At 35.0% G+C, this 21,220-nt stretch overlaps 1 protein-coding gene across 18 annotated transcripts in view; it reads left to right on the forward strand.

The window, feature by feature from the left end:
- EFCAB3 (EF-hand calcium binding domain 3) overlaps positions 1–21,220 on the forward strand; it is a 722,802-nt gene that overhangs the window by 382,183 nt on the left and 319,399 nt on the right. For all 18 annotated transcript variants that reach the window (XR_008916397.1, XR_008916396.1, XR_008916398.1 and 15 more), the window contains exons 121-126: positions 316–369; positions 1,153–1,257; positions 4,693–4,746; positions 7,429–7,530; positions 17,709–17,762; positions 18,961–19,065. Coding sequence is in view for 15 of the 18 variants with exons in the window: in XM_056817026.1 (XP_056673004.1) it covers positions 316–369; positions 1,153–1,257; positions 4,693–4,746; positions 7,429–7,530; positions 17,709–17,762; positions 18,961–19,065 (474 nt within the window). In the remaining 3 variants the exon portion in view is untranslated. The remainder of the gene's footprint in view (positions 1–315; positions 370–1,152; positions 1,258–4,692; positions 4,747–7,428; positions 7,531–17,708; positions 17,763–18,960; positions 19,066–21,220) is intronic.

The following is a 21,220-nucleotide window of genomic DNA, read 5'->3' on the forward strand; positions in this document are numbered from 1 at the left end:
GTGTGTGTGTGTAAAATTTTAATGGTACTCAAGTCAAGAGCTTGTGAGCTTGTGAAATAATACCTGTTAGAAGTAAAGCTGCTCTCCCGTAAATCTGTCATTCACTACAATGGATTATGTTACCACAGAGTCAAGGGAATCCATGTTAAAGAAACAGATGTATTCATTCCCTTCAGAGCTCTCTCTATTTCTTCATTCTCATTTGTTAGGCTAAGGAAGGAATTGGACAGTCCTTACAGACTAACTTTACAAAAGAATGAACTTTGTAATTCTTTGGGACTTACTTTGTGGCCTGAATTGTGCTTTGTTTTACAGCCAATGGGATGGTGAATAAAAAAAGTCTAATGAATGCTGTGCAGAATCTTGGTGGTAAGTGAGAAACTTATTTTATTTCTTCTCCGTGACTATAAAGTGACTTCTCTCATCCCTCCAATTAACTGGTTCAGGATTTCTGCTTCATGACCTCCAGTTCTTTATGTTCAGGAAGCCTGATGGAAGTAGTTCACAAGATTGTGTCACTGCAGAGAATTGTTTACCTGTGAGTCAGAAGTATGTAGATTAGCATTCTGCTTTGCCATAGTGCATCAGGCTTGATAAATTCATTCTTTACTGTGTACTTTGGAGGCTTCTCTGGGATTCTTCAGCCCAGGATTATAGGAATAGATCATCTTCCTTGCTCTCCCAATGACTCTCTATACGTGTCCTTAGAAATTTCCACTGTGCCTTTGCAAAAGCATTTCAGGAGTATTTGGAAAGTATTTGACAAGTGTGTGGATTGTTATTTGTATTGCTTCACTCTCAAACTTTTGGAAATGATGAATCCAGGTCTGAAATTCTTTATGAAGAGTCTTTATACAATTTGACTTTTTACAACTCTTTACATAATTTAATACTCTTTGACACAATTCCACAAATTTTCTTGTTTCCCCCACTGGACTGCGAACTCCTTGAGGAATGACACAGTGCTTCTCTTACCTTCCCCACAAACCCCCTCCCAGAACTTAGCACAGAGTACTTAGTACATAGGGAGGACTAATAAACACTTACTGACTTGACTTGGCTTTGAATCACCACTATTTAATATGGTGTATAATATATAGTAAGACTTCAGTAAATGATTGATTATTTTCTTCAATTTTTTTCTTTCTGAAGGAGGGAATGTTGATGTTAACAAGGTGGACCAGATTCTGGGAAACCTGGGGGTCCAATTCACAGATAAAGAAATTGAGGACTTATTGAGTAACCTGCCAATTGATGGTGAGAACTTCCTATGCCTGTCTGAGAATGTCTTAAAAGATACTTATTTAGCTAACATGAAAAGATAGATGTACATATCTTTCACTGAATCTTCAAGAGAAGAGTTTCCCAAAATGTCACTGAGTAGAACACACAGGAATATCAGACTCCATACTCTTTACCACAAGCCCTAACTGAGCAGTCAGTCTAGTGGCTACTTTTACAGAGAAAAGCCCATTATGATTGTCATCAGAAAATCCTAGCCAGCCAGATGAAATTTTCTGGTACTGAACTTGGGATCAAGAAGACCTGAGCTCAGATCATTAACTAGTATGATTTAAAGACATGACTTGTCTTCAATTAACCTCTCTTTTCTCATCATTAAAGAGGGAATTATAATAGAGTCTGCTATATAAGATGGTTGTAAAAATCTCAATTGTGTAAAATAGATATGTACATATCTAAATATACAATGGTGAAAATCTTAAAGTTTTATATCAATTTCATTATTTGAAGAAATCCATGTTTTTGTTGGTGTGGGTACCATGAGCAGACTCTACCCATGTACAACTAAGCATATCTCTTCATCTTCCTTTGCCCTCCCCCCCCTCAAATAACACCTAGTGGCCAGCCTTTTGAAGATCCCTTATCCACTTAGCCTTATTAGTCTTGTATATTAGACCGCTGATGATTTGCTAGCATAGCCTTTAAATATGTTTCTGACCATGGTACTAGAATGAATGTATATTACAAACTATTTAAAAATTAACATGTAGTTGAAAAGGGTCTCTAATTAGGACTAGATTCATGATCTCAGGGGGGAAAAAGGGATCCTCAGCTCTTCTGGCCAGTTTTCAAGAGATGTGAATCTTCAATATTTCAAAAAAGCTTGAACTGGTCATCGTGAGTATTACCTCATTCAGAACATTTTGCAGACACTGTCTTGTTTCTTAGGCTGCCTTCGAGAGCCTCTTGTGGGCAAAAAAAGCAAATGCAAATATGAATAAAATTAGATAATAATTCTTTTAAGTCATAGATTTGGGGAAACACTAAAGGAAGCACATCCTTAATACAGTATGTACAGTACTGTAATATTTAATTGTTATAATTGGAAACAGATATAGACATTTTGCCTGATTTATGTAAAAGAATATAGGTTTTAGGAGCCCCTAGAAACTATATCAAAGTTGCAAGTATTTTTAAACATTTTTAAAAAATAAAAGGAAATTTAGTTTCCCTCTGTGCACTTTGCTATTGCTATACCAAAGCATTTTTTGTAATGCAGTTATGTGTGATAATTCTGTACACTGGTTAGAAATCCCAAGTTTGTAAACTTATATTTTCTCTATATCTAGAAGGAAAAAAAGCATGGACATATCTCCACATGCCCATATAAATATACCACATATAAGCACACACACATTTGGAAATATGACATTTTAGAAAATGAAAATTAATTTGGATCTTTCATAAGATGCCATCACCAAAGCATGCACTGTTAGGGTAGTTCTATTTGATGATTGCCCATCTAGCTTAAAGTTGTCATTCTGAATTAGAATTATTCATTCCGAATAGCTTACCTATTGCCATTCTTAGATGTGGCAAGGGAGTATCGTTTTAACTGGCATGAAGTGGGTTTTTTTTTGGTTGTAGTTGTTAAATGTTCTTTTAAAATGGAAACTTTTTTTAAAAACTGAAGGCACAGTGTAGCAGTGGAAGTTAAAATACATTATGTAGCTAATACTTGGAACATTTTGTTAAAGGTTTTTTGTATTTAGAATGCTAAAATATTTTCAAAACTACATAAATATTTTAAAATTATTTTTACAAGATTAGAAATTAATGATAATTTTTAAGCAGATAAAAAAACCAAACAGAATTAAAAATATTAAAAATGGGACATCTAGGAGCCTCGGTGGCTAGAAAGCCAGACCTAGAGATGGGAGGTCCTGGGTTCAAATGTGACCCCAGACACTTCTTAACTGTGTAACCATGGACAAGTCACTTAACCTTAGTTGACTACCCCTTACCCTCTTCTGCTTTAGAACCAACACTTGGTATCAATTCTTAAAACAGAAGATAGGGCTTTTATATATATTACAAACATTTTTTAAAATGTAATTAAATTGATATCTAGAAATGCAAAATGTGGGTGTGGGTGATGAGACGTAAGACATTGCATTGCAGAAAGAGAATCTACGAGTCTTGGTCACTAATTGGATGTGAGGAGGAATGGAAAAGAAAGAGTTAAACATAAGCATGACATTGGAGGATATGCACCTTAACGATGATTCCTATAGCACTGAACTTGCAGGATTATTATGAGGCTTAAGTGAGATTTTTTATCTAAATATCTTTGTACATTAAAAGGGATGTATAAATGTCATTTATCACTCATTTGGCTTAAATAGCATACATTTGTTTTTAAGTTAAATGCTTGATTTCTTGGGTTATAACAAAATTAGTCTACTAAAGGCTATTGATCTCCTAAAGAAGATATACCTTTTTCTACCTGAATAATTTAAATGCTATTTAAATATAATATATTTATAATAAATATATAATTTATAGTAACATTACATATTTGTTTCATCAAAGATAATATGGCTTACACAACCAATTAGACAAAGCAAATTTGCAAAGATACATTAGCATATAAACCACATTCAATATTGTGGTCAAACTATTAAAAGGAAAAACTAACTCCTATTCCTTTTTGTTATCCAAAAACAGAAAAAAAAGAAGAGAGTTTACTGGTCCACAGGGCCATATTATGACCATTCTGGGAAGGGATGTGTAGATCACCTACTGTAGTTGCTTCACTTTACAAAGGAGAAAATTAAGTCCAAGAGATATGAAGGGACCATCTTATTCCTAAAATGTCCAGAATTTGATATGCCAAAATATAATGTGTGATTATAATACAAGTTCTTCTGATATTCAATAGCAAGGAGAAAAGAAACTCTCCAAATGATTGTATGAGGTAGCTAGGTGGTACAGTGCATATAGAGCTGGACACTAGAGTAAGGAAAACCTGAGTCAAAGCCTCAGGCATATGCTACCTGTGTAACTCAAAGCAGGTTATTTCATCACTCTCAGGCTCACTTTTCCTATCTGTAAAATGGAGACAATAATATAACCTGCCTTCCAGAGTTGTGAGGATAAAATAAGTTAATTGTAAAGTACTTACAAATCTTAAAGCCCTTTGTAAATGCTTAAAATTATTGTTACCATTATTATCATCAATTTATAAATTGAGAGCTTTCTTCATTCTGTAGCTGTCTATTGAAATTAATCTGTAGGAAAAACAGGATAAAATGCCGAAAAAATTACCTGGGTTCCAAGAAAACTTTTAAATTCCCTAGTCTTATGTAACAATTTCAGAATGCAATGGAATGCTATTTTTTGAGGTTCTGCATCCTTAGGTCTCCATTTAACTTATGCCTTATTTTACAGCTGATGGGAGTGTTGCCCTCAATAAAGTTATTGAAAATGTGAAAACTCTTAAAGGTGAGTGAGAATTGATGAGAAGGAAGCAGGTAATGACTGACTTCAATATTTTTCACATAAAACTATGAGAGGAAGCACAGCATAATGGACACGAATATAGCCTTAGAGTCAAGAGGACCTGTATTCAAGTTCTGCTTCTGATAGTTATGGTATGTGTGAATGTGGAACAAGTTACTTCCCTCTGAGGCAACTCTCTAACAGTTTATATTGTGAATAATTTCTTGATCTGCATATAACAGAGATAATCAATTTGCAAACATTTTGTAAGTGCCCACTAGGTCTATTCTAAGTACTGGATATACAAACAAAAACAATAAAACACTCAGTGCCCACAAGGACCTTGCTTTCTTTTGGGAAAGACAACATGTACATATATAAGTATATGTACAAAAAATGCAACAATTTGGGAGGGAGGGCACTGGAAGTGGGGGTATTAGGAAAGCCTCCCTATAGAAGGCAGAGACAGTAGTTCATCTTGAAGGAAGAGAGATGAAAGTGAGGAGAGCCTGAGGGACAGCCAGTACGATAATACAGAGATAGAAAACAGAATGTCATTTGTGAGGAACAAAAAATAGTCAGGGAAAATGATGCAAAAGGAGTTTATATATTTCATCTAAGAGAAGTGGGCAACCAGGAGAGTTTATTGAGGGATATGGTCAATAGATCTGTACTTAAATAGAATCATTTATGTGGTATTGTGGAAGATGGATTGGAGAAGGAAAGGAGACAGATATGGAACAATTATAACATCTCTTCAAAGAAAATCTGGAGGATGACTTGAACTAAGGATGTGGCTGTGTGAGTAGAGAGAAAAAAGAGTAGATGTGAGAGTTGTTATCTAGGGAGAAGTAACAAGATTAGGCAACTAATTGAATATGGAGGTCATATGAGGGAGTGTCAAGAGTCCAGGATAACAATTGTGACACAAAACCTTTTGTGGATAAATGTTTTAAATGATCATCACTCTACTTAAAATCTACTTTCAGTTCAAGACCAAGGAAGAGACAGAGAACCCTGCAAGATGTAGAATGAATAATTTTGATTGTATTAAATTTAAAAGGTTTTTTTTTTAACAAACAAAACCAATGTAACCAAAATTATAAGGGAAGTAACAAACTAGGGGGAAAATTTATATCAAAATTCTCTGACAAAGGTCTAATTTCCCAAATATATAAGGAACTACATCAAATTTACAAAAAAAAAAAAAATCAAGCCATTCCTCAATTGACAAATGGTCAAGGGATATGAATATGCAGTTTTCAGATGAAGAAGTCAAAACTATCAATAATCACATGAAAAGGTGTTCTAAATCCCTCTTGTTTAGAGATATGCAAATCAGAACAATTCTGAGGTACCACCTCACACCTAGCAGATTGGACAGTAAAGGAAAATAATAAATGTTGGAGGGGATGTGGCAAAATTGGGACACTAATACATTGCTGGTGGAGTTGTGAGTTGATCCAATCATCTGGAAGGTAAAATCCCAAAGGGCTTTAAAAGATTGCATGCCTTTTGATCCAGCTATGCCACTCCTGGGTTTGTACCCCAAAGAGATAAAAAAAAGTTTGTACAAAAATATGTATAGCTGCATTTTTTGTGGTGGCAAAAAAAAGTAGAAAAAGAAGGGATATCCATCAATTGGGAGATGGCTAAACAAATTGTAGTATATAATGGTGATAGAATAGTATTGTGCTAAAAGGAATGCTTGATTTCTATATGAACTAGAAAATCTCCATGAACTGATACAGACTGAAATGAGCAGAACCAGGAGAACATTGTACACAGAAACTGAAACATTGTAGGACAATCAAATGCAATAGACTTTGCTACTAATAGCAACGCAATGATCAAGAAAAATCCTGTGGAATTTATGAACAAGAATGCTATTCATATCTAGAGAAAGAACTATGGGAGTAGAAACACAAAAGAAAAACATACGATTTATCACTTGATTATATGGGCACATGATTGAGGTTATGGTTTTTAAAGATTATTAAAAATATGAATAGCATGAAAGTAGATTTTAAGTAATAAGACATGTATAAACCATTGGAGTTGTTTGTCAGGTCCCAGAAAAGAGAGGTAAGAGGGGATGGAGAGAACATGAATCCTGTAACCATGGAAAAATATTCTAAAGATAAATAAATAAAATAATGTTGAAAAATCTACTTTCAGGCTAATTAAATATTCTCCAGGCTCTTTGTACCAAGTACTGAATTTCCTGGAATGTAATTTCTGTGTTCATGTTTTGCTTTTCCTAGTGCTCAAAATTCTAGATCTCCAAGCCAGTGATGAGGTTTAAGATTGTATTCTGATAAATCCAAACCATTGGGATAAAGGGGAAGAAAAGTCAACCCTACTTATTAGTTAGACTAATATAGGTTAAGTAACCACTGATTTTGCCTCTTATTCACTAATTATCTGATTCCTATTTCATCTTTCTCAGTGTAGGCCTCTTTAGTCTAGCATAGTCCCCTGAGTCATAAGGAAATAATTTCTATTTCTGAATTTACTACAAGTCATTTCCCCTACATGGTTAGGTTCATCACAAAGGCTAACTCTCTTCTTCTTGCTGAATTTGAAGTTGATGAGACATAGGATTAAGTAGTAACTTTCATACTCTGGAATCATTGCAAATTCTTCACATTCACACCATTCACCGTTCTCATCTTTTGTAAACAGATAATGTTAATGTTCAAAACCTAGAAGACTTTTTGAAGGACATGGGGATCAACTTGGCAAAAGATGAACAGGAAGATCTCCTGAAAAACCTTCCAATTGGTGGTGAGTGTTCCAGATTATACTGTGCTTGTCAGGGAAACTTGAGCTGACTTGTGTGAAAATGTCTGATACTGTCTAAAGAAAGATGCTTCTGACCACTCCCTAGGCTAAAGTTCTTTACTATCAGGGCAACCAGTGGAAGATAATACCAGTTTAGCCACTTATAAGGCCGGAGAATAGAAAAAGAAAGGGATGCCAATAAAATAAAAGGAAATGAATCAAATAAAAATAAAGGAAGTGAATGGAGGAAGGTAGAAGAGAATAGAGAGTTAAGAAGTAATAGAAAACAATCACAATAAATTTTTAAACCCTTAACTTCCATCTTAGAATCAATACTGTGTATTGGTTCCAAGGCAGAAGTGTGATAAGGGCTAGGCAATGGGGGTTAAGTGACTTACCCAGGGGTCACACAGGAAGTGCCTAAGGTCAGATTTGAACCCAGGACTTCCCATCTCTAGGCCTGGCCTCTCAATCCACTGAGTTATCTTGCTACCTCCAAAGAAACCCAATATTGCCTCAAATGGAAAGTGATCTTATTTCCACCCAACCCAAGTAGCCTAGGAATGGGGATGAAGATTCTTAGAAAGACTCTAGAGTATTCTGTCAAATTATTTCAAAAATAGAGTATTAAAAAGAGCTAAAAGAATAAAGGAATATGATGACAGGAAACATGAACCAAAGGCTCTCAGTTTATTTGTCTGAGGGCAGAGAGCTGTAGGAGTATTCACCACGAGGTAATGCTCTACATAAAGTTTCAATGGCACCTACAGAAATGTAGAGGTCATTTTCCTATCCTAAATAAAACTGAGAAGGCAAGCCTCAACTCTGCTTCTCTGGCCAACTATGAAATAATCAAGAACCTATCTCCTTTAGGTATAGGTATTTGCAGTATTTCATAAGTTGTCTAAGCTTTGCCTGGGCTAATGTTAAAAGGCTTCTCAGACTCCTAAGAAGAATAATACTATAAATACAAAGCAGGGTCAAGGAACCAGAATAGAAATCAAGGTCTAAAGGCCAGATCTCAGCTCTGTTGTTACTCTTCATGCGGTACCTGAAGAATCTTTGTCTCCCTACCACCTAGAATATAGTAAGCATTTTAGAAATGGGCATTTGGGAGTGAATGAAATGAAAAGTAACAGAGCACTGAAGGCAATAGAAGGAGCTAGATAGTGCTATGGATCAAGTGCTGTGTATAGAATTAGGAAGACCTGAGTTAAAATCAGGCCCCAGACATTTACTAGCTTTGTGACCCTGGACATTTAAATCACTTAACCTGTCTCAAACTCAGTTTCCCCATCTGTAAAATGGAAATAATAATAGCATCTGCCTCCCAGGATTGTCATAAATCTACAATGAGTTAATGTTATAAAGTACTTTGCAACCAAATCAAAGCTATAGTCACATTGTAAAATGGCTTGAGGAAGCAAATAAAGATGAAGTTGTGAAGTTGGTCTTATCATACATCCAAAAACAACAAGAAACGTGACTTTATGAACCTTTTATCATCCCATATTGTAGAACTAAGGATAAGTATTCAGAATAAGGGAATGACACACCAGAGAGATTTGTAGATTGTATAAAAATTTCATGCTTTTATATCAAAACACCTTCAAGAAAAGAATTGGTAGATGCTGGGACTGGCAAACACCAAAAAACATAAAAAATAAGTAAATTATATTGAAGAGATAAAAAAAATGTCTCATTATTGATATAAGAGTAATGCTTTGAACAATAAGTGCACTATCTTGTAAAGAAAGAGGCCCAAATATAATAAGAATCTTCCTGTTGTAATATTCTGGACACGATTCTTGAAATATGGACTGAAAATGAATTGAAAAAATTTCAGCAAAGTAGAAAACATAAAACTCCCAAATTTTCAAGCTTCTTATGCATTACCAAAAGAACGAAGTAGAAAGTGATAAAAATTTGGTAGCCCATTAAAAATAACTACAGAATTATAAAATATTTGGAAATCTAGCCACCAAGACAGAAATAATGCATACACAACTACAAAACATCCTTTATAGAACTATGGTATTAAATAAATGAAACGATATAGTAATTGCTTATGTTTTAGCCATTCAATATAATAAAAATGATAAGTATGGCTAAATTAACATACCTATTCTGAAAATTTGGAGAGGTTCTGGGAAGACAATTATATGCATTCTTGGTGGTGCAATGAATTGGTCTAAAGACTCTAGAAATCAATTTGAGAATGTATGTAATCAGTAGATTTTGACCAATCTATATAGCTATTTGCTAAGGAGATAAAAGAAAAAGACATTTAAAAAGTTAACAAAATGAAAAATGAAGAGGCAGCTCTTTCTGTTATAATGAAGACTGGACATTTCCATGGCTTGTATCAATTGGGGAATTGCTAAGGAAATATTCACACATGAATGTAACAGAATATTATTGTACCATAAGAGACATGAGAGAGATTTAGAGAAATTTGGGAAGACTTTTATGAACTGTTCCTGAGGGAACTAGGCAGAACCCAGGAAACAATTTATAAAATGATTAAATCATAAATAAAAGTAGATTTGAAGGACTTAAAATTGGAGCTCAGACTTGAGATCACTGGTGATGAATCAATATATCATCTCTTGCCAGGAAAGTTGGAGACCAGAGCCAAAGAACAGACACATATTTTCTCACATGTCCTGTGTGTAGATATGTTTTTCTTGACTGCATTTTTATTTGTTATAAAATAAGGTTCTTATTTAGGATAGAAAGATAGCAGTCATGGGGAGGAAAAAGAAGAATAATGATACAAAGAAAAAAGAATAAAAGAATGAGAACAATATCAATCAAAGGTGTAATAAAATATACAAAAAGGAATGGCAGTTCAGAAGAAGTCAGAGAGGGAGGAGCATAAATGTTATAATTAACTTTTTAAATTTATTGTATACTTTTTTTAATAAATGTTTTTGAAATTTTTATTTAGTCAATTTAGAAGATTATTCCATAGTTACAAGAATCATATTTTCCCCTCCTTCCCCTCCCCCCACCCCTTCCTGTAGCTGGCACGCAATTAAACTGGGTTTTACATGTGTCCTTGATCAGAACCTATTTCCATGTTGTTGATGTTTGCACTAGGATAATTTAGTCTATATCCCCAATCATATCCCCCTCGACCCATATAATCAAGCAGTTGTTTTTCTTCGGTGTTTCTACTCCCACAGTTTTTACTCTGAATGTGGATAGTGTTCTTTCTCATAGATCCCTCTGAGTTGTTCAGGATCACTGCATTGCCACTAATGGAGAAGTCCATTACATTTGATTATACCACAGTGTATCAGTCTCTGTGTATAATGTTGTCCTTGTTCTGCTCCTTTCACGCTGTATCAATTCCTGGAGGTCGTTCCAATTTACATGTAATTTGTCTAGTTTATTATTCCTCTGAGCACAATAGTATTCCATCACCAACATATACCACAATTTGTTCAGCCATTCCTCAATTGAAGGGCATCCCCTCATTTTCCAATTTTTTGCCACCACAAAGAGTGTAACTATGAATATTCTTGTACAGGTCTTCTTCATTATTATCTTTTTGGAGTATAAACCTAGCAGTGCTATGGCTGGATCAAAGGGAAGGTAGCTTTTTAGCACCCTTTCGGCATGGTTCCAAATTTCACTCCAGAATGGTTGGATCAATTCACAACTCCACCAGCAATGAATTAATGTCCCAACTTTGCCACATCCCCTCCAGCATTCATTACTTTCCTTTGCTGTGATGTTGGCCAGTCTGCTAGGTGTGAGGTGATACCTCAGAGTTGTTTTGATTTGCATCTCTCTGATTATAAGAGATTTTAAACACTTTTTCATGTGCTTATTGATAGTTTTGATTTTTTATCTGAAAATTGCCTATTCATGTCCTTTTGCCCATTTATCAATTGGAGAATGGCTTGAATTTTTGTACAATTGATTTAACTCTTTATATATTTGAGTAATTAGACCTTTGTCAGAGGTTTTGTTATGAAGATTTTTTCCCAGTTTGTTGCTTCCCTTCTAATTTTGGTTGCGTTGGTTTTGTTTGTACAAAACCTTTTTAATTTAATGTAATCAAAATTATTTATTTTACATTTTGTGATTTTTTATAACTCTTGCTTGGTCTTAAAATCTTTCCTTTCCCAAAGATCTGATATGTATACTATTCTGTGTTCACCTAATTTACTTATAGTTTCCTTCTTTATATTCAAGTCATTTACCCATTCTGATTTTATCTTGGTATAGGGTGTGAGATATTGATCTAAACCTAATCTTCCAATTTTCCCAGCAGTTTTTATCAAATAGTGGATTTTTGTCCCAAAAGCTGGTATCTTTGGGCTTATCATTGACCGTCTTGCTGAGGTCACTTACTATTAAATGTCTATTCCACTGATTTTATTAAATAGTCTATTCCACTGATCCTCCCTTCTGTCTCTTAGCAAGTACCATATTGTTTTAATTACCACTGCTTTATAATATAGTTTGAGATCTAGGACTACAAGACCACCTTCCTTTGCATTTTTTTTTCATTATTTCCCTGGATATCCTTGATCTTTTGTTCTTCCAAATTAACTTTTTTATGGTTTTTTCCAATTCAGAAAAAAAGGTTTTTTGGTAGTTCAATGGGTATGGCACTAAATAAGTAAATTAATTTGGGTAGGATTGCCATTTTTATTATGTTAGCCTTTCCTATCCATGAGCAATCAATGTTTTTCCAGTTCTTTAGATCTAGTTTTAATTGTGTGGAGAGTGTTTTATAGTTTGTATAGTTCCTGTGTTTGTCTCAGCAGATAGATTCCTAAGTATTTTATATTGTCTAGGATGATTTTAAATGGAATTTCTCTTTCTAATTTTTGTGGCTGAGATGTGTTAGAAATATATAGAAATGCTGATGAGTTGTGTGGGTTTATTTTGTATCCTGCAACTTTGCTAAAGTTGTTGATTATTTCCACTAGCTTTTTAATTGATTTTCTAGGATTCTTTAAGTAGACCATAATGTCATCTGCAAAGAGTGATAACTTGGTCTCCTCATTGCCTATTTTAATACCTTCAATTTCTTTTTCTTCTCTAATTGCTACTGCTAGTGTTTCTAGTACAATGTTAAATAGTAGAGGTGATAATGATGGGCATCCTTGTTTCATTCTTGATCTTATTGGGAAGACTTCTAGTTTATCCTCATTGCAAATGATGTTTGCTGATGGTTTTAGATATATACTGTTTATTATTTTTTAGGAAAGTCCCTTCTATTCCTATGCTTTCTAGTGTTTTCCAAAGGAACGAGTGTTGTATTTTGTCAAAGGCTTTTTCTGCATCTATTGAGATAATCATGTAATTACGTCAGTTTGCTTGTTAATATGGTCAATTATGAGGATGGTTTTCCTAATACTGAATCATCCTTGCATTCCTGGTATAAATCCTACGTGGTCATAATGAATAACCCTTGTGATCACTTGCTGGAGTCTTTTTTCTAGTATTCTATTTAAGATTTTTGCATCTATATTCATTAGGGAGATTGATCTGTAGTTTTCTTTCTCTGTTTTTGACCTGCCTGGCTTTGGAATCAGTACCATATTTATGTCGCAAAAGGAATTTGGTAGAACTCCTTTGCTTATTCTGTCAAATAATTTGTATAATATTGGAATTAGTTGTTCTTTGAATATTTGATAGAATTCATTTTTTAATCCATCTGGCTTTGGGGATTTATTCTTGGGAAGTTATTTGATGGTTTGTTCAATTTCTTTTTCTGATATGGGGTTGTTTAGGTATTCTATTTCTTCCTCGGTTAATCTAGGCAGTTTATATTTTTGTAAATATTCATCCACATCACTTATATTGCCATATTTATTGCCATATAATTGGGCATATTAGTTTTGAACGATTGCCTTAATTTCCTCTTCATTAGAGGTGAGATCTCCCTTTTCATCTTGGATACTGTCAATTTGGTTTTCTTCTTTTTTTTTAATTAGAGTGGCCAGTACTTTGTTTATTTTGTTTTTTTGTTTGTTTGTTTTTTTGCCATATAATTGGGCATAATAGTTTTGAATGATTGCCTTAATTTCCTCTTCATTAGAGGTGAGATCTCCCTTTTCATCTTGGATACTGTCAATTTGGTTTTCTTCTTTTTTTTAATTAGAGTGACCAGTACTTTGTCTATTTTATTAGTTGTTTTTTTTTCATAGTATCAACTTCTAGTCTTATTTATTAAATCAATAGTGCTTTGACTTTCAATTTATTGATTTCTCCTTTGATTTTTAGGATCTCTAATTTAGTTTTCATCTCAGGATTTTTAATTTGTTCACTTTCTAGTTTTTTAATTTGGATACCTAATTCATTGACCTCTGCCCTCTCTAATTTGTTAATATATGAATTCAAGGATATACATTTCTTCCTGAGTACTGTTTAGGCTGCATTGTATAGATTTTGACAGGATGCCTCATCATTGTCATTTTCTTCAATGAAGTTATTCATTATTTCTATGATTTGTTCTTTAACCGGTTTTGGAGAATCGTATTGTTTATTTTCTAATTAATTTTTGATTTGCCTCTCCATGTACCCTTACTAATTATTATTTTTATTGCATTGTGATCTGAGAAGTTTGCATTTATTATTTCTGCTCTTTTATACTTGTTTGCAATGTTTTTATGCCCTAATACATGGTCAATTTTTATGAATGTACCATATTTTGCTGAAAAGAAGGTGTATTATTTTTTGTCCCTATTTATTTTCCTCCACATATCTACTAACTCTAATTTTTCTAAGATTTCATTCACTTCTCTTACCTCTTTCTTATTTATTTTTTGGTTTGATTTATCTAGTTCTGATAGAGGAAGGTCCAAGTCTCCCACTATTATAGTTTTTCTATCTATTTCATCCTTGAGCTCCACTAGTTATTCCTTTAGAAATTTGGATGCTATGCCATTTGGGGCATACATGTTGAATACTGATATTTCCTCATTGTCTATACTGCCTTTTATCAGGATGTAATTACCTTCCCTATCTCTTTTGACTATATCTATTTTTACTTTAGCTTTGTCAGATATCATGACTGTGACTCCTGCCTCCTTTGTATCAGTTGTTGCCCAATAGATTTGGCTCAATTTCTTACTTTTACACTATGTGTGCCTACCTTCCTCATGTGTGTTTCTTGTAGACAGCATGTGGTAGGGTTTTTGTTTCTAATCCACTCTGCTATTCACTTGTGCTTTATGGGTGAGTTCATTCCATTCACATTCTGAGTTATGATTACCAGCTGTGTATTTCCCAGCATTTTGATTTCTACTCCTAGTCCTGCCCTTTCTTCTTTCACTATTTCCTTCTATACCAGTCTTTTGTTTTTAATCAGTCCCCCTAGTTTTCACCCTTATTTTACTTCCCTTTATACCCCCCTCCCTTCTTATTCCCCTCTTATTTTCTTTACAGTCTTTTAAAACTTTCCCCCTCATCCTCTCCCTCCTTTGTATTACTTCCCTCCCACTAGTCCATTTGTTACCTTTCTACTTCCCCATAGGGTGCAAATCAATTCTCTGCCCTGATGTATTTGATTGTTCTTCCTTCTTTGAGTCAATTTCAATGCACATAAGAATTCAGTGTTTCCTATCTACAACCTCTTTACCCTTCCAGTGTATTGGTGTTCCACCCCCCTCCAACTATGCACTTCTTTGTGACATATAAATTTATGCCATTTTGTTTCTTTTCTTTTCCCATTTCTCTTAGTACTAACTTCTTTTTTCAAAAAAACTCTAGTTGCATATATATGTATATATACACATACATATATATTTATGCATACATATATCTATATGCATATTTATGTCTTGGCACTTCATCCTATACAGTTTGTCACTGTTCCCTCTAAATATAATTCTTCTAGCTACCCAGGTGATAATAACAATTTTTAAGAGTTACCAATATCCTCTTTTCTTGTAGTGACACATATCATTTTAACTTCTTGGGTTTCTTAAAAAAAAGCTTTGGTTTGGTTTTGGTTTTGGTTTTGTTTTTGTTTTTTCCCCATTTCTTAATTACCTTTTGATGATTCTCTTGAATTCTGTATTTGGGCATTTTCTGATCAAGTCTGGTCTTTTCATTATGAATGCTTAGAATTCTTCTATTTTATTAAATGACCATACTTTCCCCTGTAAGAATATAGTTAGTTTTTCTGGGTAGTTGATTCTTGGTTGTAGACCTAGTTCCCTTGCTCTACAGAATATCATATTCCATGCCTTTTGGTCCTTCAGTGTAGATGCAGCCAGATCCTGTGTTATACTCACTGTAGTTCCATCATATCTGAATGACTTCTTAGCAGCTTGTAATATTTTTTTCCTTGATTTGGTAGTTCTTGAATTTGGCTATAACATTCCTGGGTATTGTCAGTTGGGGATTAAGTACAGGAGTAAATCTGTGGATTCTTTCAGTCTCCCACTTTTCCCTATTGTTCTAGAATGTTGGGGCAATTTTATTGGATAATTTCCTGTAAGATGATGTCCAGGATTTTTGTTTTGTCATGGTCTTCTGGTAGACCAATGATTCTTACGTTGTCTCTCCTGGAATGATTTTCTCAATCTTCTGTTTTGTGAATAAGGTGTTTCATATTTTCCTCAATTTTTTCATTCTTTTGATTTTGTTTTACAGTTCCCTGATTCCCTGTGAAGTCACTTGCTTCTAATTGTTGTATTCTGGTTTTTAAAGACTGAATTTCATCATTGGGTTTTTGGTCATCCTTTTGCTGGTCTGATTTTCTTTGGAGATCATCTTTCATCTTCTTTGCCTCATCTTTCATCTCCTTTGCCTCATTTTCAAATTGACTAATTTTGGCTTTCAAGACACTTTTTTCTCATTTTAGTTCAAATGCCTCTGTTTCCAGATGACTTATCTTGTTTTTTAAGTTCTTTTCCCAGTTGTATTCAGCCTCTCTTAATTGTTTTTTGAGTTGTATTTTGAGTTCTTCCAAAGACTGTACAATTCACTGGAGTTTCTCTGTTTTTGCTTGGTGGTCCTTGATCCTCCTCTGTTACATTTGCTCTTTGTTGATTGCCTGGATAGAAGCTCTTGGTTATAATTTCTTTTTTCTTTTTCTCTTGTTTGCTCATATTTGCTCCCTTCTTTTCCCCCTGTAGTTGCCTGTACTCTTGCTTCTCTCATTATGTGCTGAATCTATGGGTTTGGGCTTTTCTGCCTACCTTCACCCTTGGAGTTTATCAAGGCCTCTCAGAGAGTCTGTGGGGGAGGGGTGTTGTAGCTTGAGCTTCCTTGCCCTCTGAAGGCTTGATAAGATTAAGCCCAGCTGAGTTGAATTTACGAAGCTGAATGTGCCCTGAGGCCAAAACCTCAGGAAGGGGAAAATATGGAGTTTCTCCACTGCTATGACTAGGCTACCTCCTCTCTGCTTCTCCTAGAGCTCCCTCCCAGCCACCTGAATTCAGAGCCCTGAGCCTGGCACAGTTTTGCCCACAAGGTACTACCTCCAGACTAGCACCCTTGCTCGCCCAGTGATTACAGCTACTATTGGAGGCTCAGCACTGTGGTAGAGGGGTCCTGGGACCTTCCTTCTTCCCTCCCCTTAAACCCAAGTGTTCTCAAATTCAGGCTTTGGCGGGGTATTGTACCATTTAAGTTGTGACCAGCAGGAGGGTTCCTTAACTCTGTCTTGTTGGTTAGATTTGGTTTTCAGTCCCCCTAGGAGCATTTGGTTTTTAATTAGTGAGGAAGGGTTTTCAGAGGTCTGAATTTAAGCTGCCTCTGTGCCACCATCTTGACTCCACCCTATTATATACTTTCTAAAACAAATTATACAAAATTGCGATTCAAAGTTTCATCTACCAAAAAACCCAGTCTGTTTCCAAAACAGTGCTGTCTACTGTGTCCTTTAGAATGGTACTCAAATCAAAAGCTTATGAAATCATACCTGTTATAAGCAAAGCTGTTCTCCCCAATAAATCTTTCATTCACTACTATGGATTATGTTACCACAGAGTCAAGAGGATCCATATTAATGAAACAGATGGATTCCCTTCCCTTGAGAGCTCTCTCTGTTTCTTCATTCTCACTTGTTAAAGTAAGGAAGGAATAGGAAGACATTCTTCTCCCAACTATATTTACCAAAAAATGAACTTTGTAATTCTTTGAGACTTTCTTTGTGAGCCAGTGTCTCTTTGAGACAATTCTCTGAATTGTACTTTGTCTTACAGCCAATGGGATGGTGAATAAGAAAAACCTAATGAATGCCGTGAAGAATCTCAGTGGTGAGTGAGAAACTATTTTATTTCTTCTCAGTAACTATAAAGTGAGTTCTCTCATCCCTTCAATTAACTGACTCAGGGTTTCTGCCTCATGACCTCAAGTTCTTTATATTCAGGAAGCCTGATGGAAGTAGTTCACTAGATTCTGTCACTGTAGGGAACTGTAGATTAGCTTTCTGCTTTGCCATAATCCATTAGGCTCAACCAATTCATTCCTTACTATATAATATAGAAGCTTCTCTGGGATTTCTTTCACCGAAACTATAGGAATCAAACAACTTTCCTAGCTCTCCTAATGACCCTCTATGTGTATCCTCAGAGATTGCTCCTGTAACTTTGGAAAACATTTCAAGAGTATTTGGAAAGTATTTTACAAATGTAAATTGTCATTTGAATTATCTCACCCTCAACCTGCTTGAAATGACGAATCTAGTTCTGAAATTCTTTGTATGAAGTCTTCATGCAATTTGTGACTCTGACACAATTCCACAATTTTCTTATTTGTCTCCCCATTAGACTGTGAACTCTTTGATGACAAGTACAATACTTTAAAAAACAAAAACCCTTATCTTCTGTCTTAGAATCAACAGAATTATCTGAGTATCAATTTCAAGGAAGAAGAGAGGAGAAGGCTAGGGAATTGAGATTGAGACTTTCACAGGATCACAGAACTATGAAGTGGTTAAAGTCAGATATGAACCTAAGACCTTCTATCTTGAGGCCTGAGGCACAGTCCTTTGGATTGTCTTTTTATTTCCAGCACTTAGCTCAGTGCCTGATACAAAATAAGTACTTAATAAACACTTGACGTCACTTGGCTTAGAATACCCACAATTAAGTAAGTTGTATAATATATAGAAATGATGGTGAACCTTTTAGACACCATGTGCCTTGCCTACCCCACCAAGTGCCTGGCCCTGACTTACCTCACACAGGAGAGGGAGGAAGTGCTTCCATTGGGCTGCTGGGCAGAGGGGTGGGGGATGTGAAAAAATGTCATCAGGCACAGTGGAGAGAGGGAGGGGAGTGGCTCCAACCAAGTCCCTTCACCTTTCTAGTAACAAACTCTGGAGGGTAGAGCTGGCTGCACACAAGACTGCTCTGCATGCTATCTTTGGCCTACATGCAATAGGTTTGCCATCACTGACATATAGAATGACATATAGAGTGATTATGTTCTTCAATTTTCTTCTTTCTGAAGGAGGGGATGTTGATGTTAACAAGCTGGACCAGGTTCTGAGAAACCTGGGGATCCAGCTCACAGATAAAGAAATTGAGGAGCTATTGAGTAAACTGCCACTTACCAGTGAGTATTTCTTATGTCCTTGTGAGCTTTTGAGGAAGCTTTGATTTTCTGTCTGAGAAAGGCTGAAATCAAACTTATTTAATTCCCATTAAAAAAAAAATAGAAAAACCTATAGAGAAAGCCCATTGTGAGGTATGTTGAAATATTATCTCTGACTGAACTTTCAAGTCAAGAGTTTCCACGAATGCCACTGAGTACAACACAGGAATGTGAGAGTATTTATTCTTTATCACAAGCCCCAACTGTGCAGCCTAGTGGCCATCTTTAAAGAGAAAAGTCCAATGTGACTGTTACCAAGGAATTCCAGCCATTCAGATGAATTTTTTTAATACTGGATTTAAAGTCAAGACCTGAATTCAAATTCTTCTTTAGATGTATACTGATATGATTCTTGCCAAGTCATTTGTCCTTTTTTTTCCATCAGTACAATGGAAATAGTAATAGCATCTGTTATCTAAAGTTGTTATGAGAATTAAATGAGAAAAAAAATTTATTTAAAGAATGTGTTGGAAATCTTATAGTACTATGCAATTGCAAACTATTATTATTTTGAAAGACCCATGTTTTCACTGGTGTGAGTGGCATGTATGGACTATAATCCATGCACATCTGAGTGTATATCTTTTCATCTTCCTTTGGCCAAAAGAAAAACCATCTATTGGCTAACCTTTTTATGATGATCACTTGCCATTTAATCTTATTGGCTTGTATCTTAGGCCACTAATGATTTGTTAGCATGGCCTTTAAATAATACCTGCCATGGTAATGGAAGATATGTATATTACAAGTTACCATATTTATTAGCTCAAATATAGTGTGATGTTTTTTAACCACTATGTATCTTTGAAAATTGATTTCATACTATATTCAAGCACTTCCAGCTTTGAAACCATAATTTGTGTATTGTGCACCTCAGTATACATAAAAAGCATGGCTATCTCCTGGGGCAGATGGGAAATACCAACCAAACTCCTGTTTGTTTTGATATTCCATCAAATGTCACTGCTATACTAAAGGTGCCAAATTAGTGTTGATTAAAACTACTGGAAATGAGAATACTAGAATGACCATGATGCTTGCAGTCACAGTTGATGGGAGAAAACTGACTCCTTATATAATTTTAAGGCATAAAACATTACCTAAGGAAAAGTTACCATCAGGAGTGATCTTTCATGTGCAGGAAAAGGTATAGATGAATGAAGAACTTGTGTTAAATTGGTTGAATGTGGTCTGGGGTAGGCTACGGGTGCGTTACTGTGTCAGAGAGGAGTGCTCATACTCAAGGAGTTCAAGGGTCATCTAACTGAAAATGTGAAGCAGAGAATTGCTGAAATGCACACGGACCTATGTAGTTGTCATTCAGGGAGGAATGACTTTGCAATTACAAGTGTTAGATGTAGTAATTAATAAGCCGTTCAAAGATCATTTGAGGAAAGAATATAATGAGTGGATGTTAGCCAGAAACCATGAATTTACTCCATCAGGAAAAATAAAGAAACTGTTGGTCACTGTATTAAGGAATTGGATCAAAACCGCTGGGGACAAAATCTCCACCAAATCCATTGTGCTTGGATTTTTAAAATGTTGTACATCAAACAGTATGGATGGTAGTAAAGATGGTGTTTTGTGGGAAGAAGAGGGTGACAGCAATGACTTCAATGATGGCAACTGATTGAATGTGAGGAACAGTAGAAAGGAAAGAGTTGAGGATGAAACTCTAAGAATAGTCACCAGGTAATGATTCCTATAGCACTGAACCCATAGGGTTCTTATGAGGATTAACTGAGATTATTTATATGAAATACTTTGTATATTTTAAAAGACTTCAATACCTTAAACATGTACTAACTTTGTAACTCAAACCCAGTCATGTAACTTCTCTCAACCTCAGTTTCCTTATCTGTAAAATGGAGATAATAGTACCAATTGACTCCCAAGGTAGTTGTGAGGATGAAATAAGTTAATATTAATGAAGCACCTGGCAAGTCTTAAAGGCCTAGATAAATGCTAACTATCACTATTACTATTATTATCATCCTCAATTTATAGATTGACTGAGCTTTCTTCATTCCTCATATTTCTCTTATAAATTAATCTGTAGAGAAAAATAGGATAAAATTCTAAGATAATTGCCAGAGTTCAGAGAAAACTGTTA

This window comes from Monodelphis domestica, chromosome 2, assembly GCF_027887165.1.
Source record: "Monodelphis domestica isolate mMonDom1 chromosome 2, mMonDom1.pri, whole genome shotgun sequence".
Taxonomy (NCBI): domain Eukaryota; kingdom Metazoa; phylum Chordata; class Mammalia; order Didelphimorphia; family Didelphidae; genus Monodelphis; species Monodelphis domestica.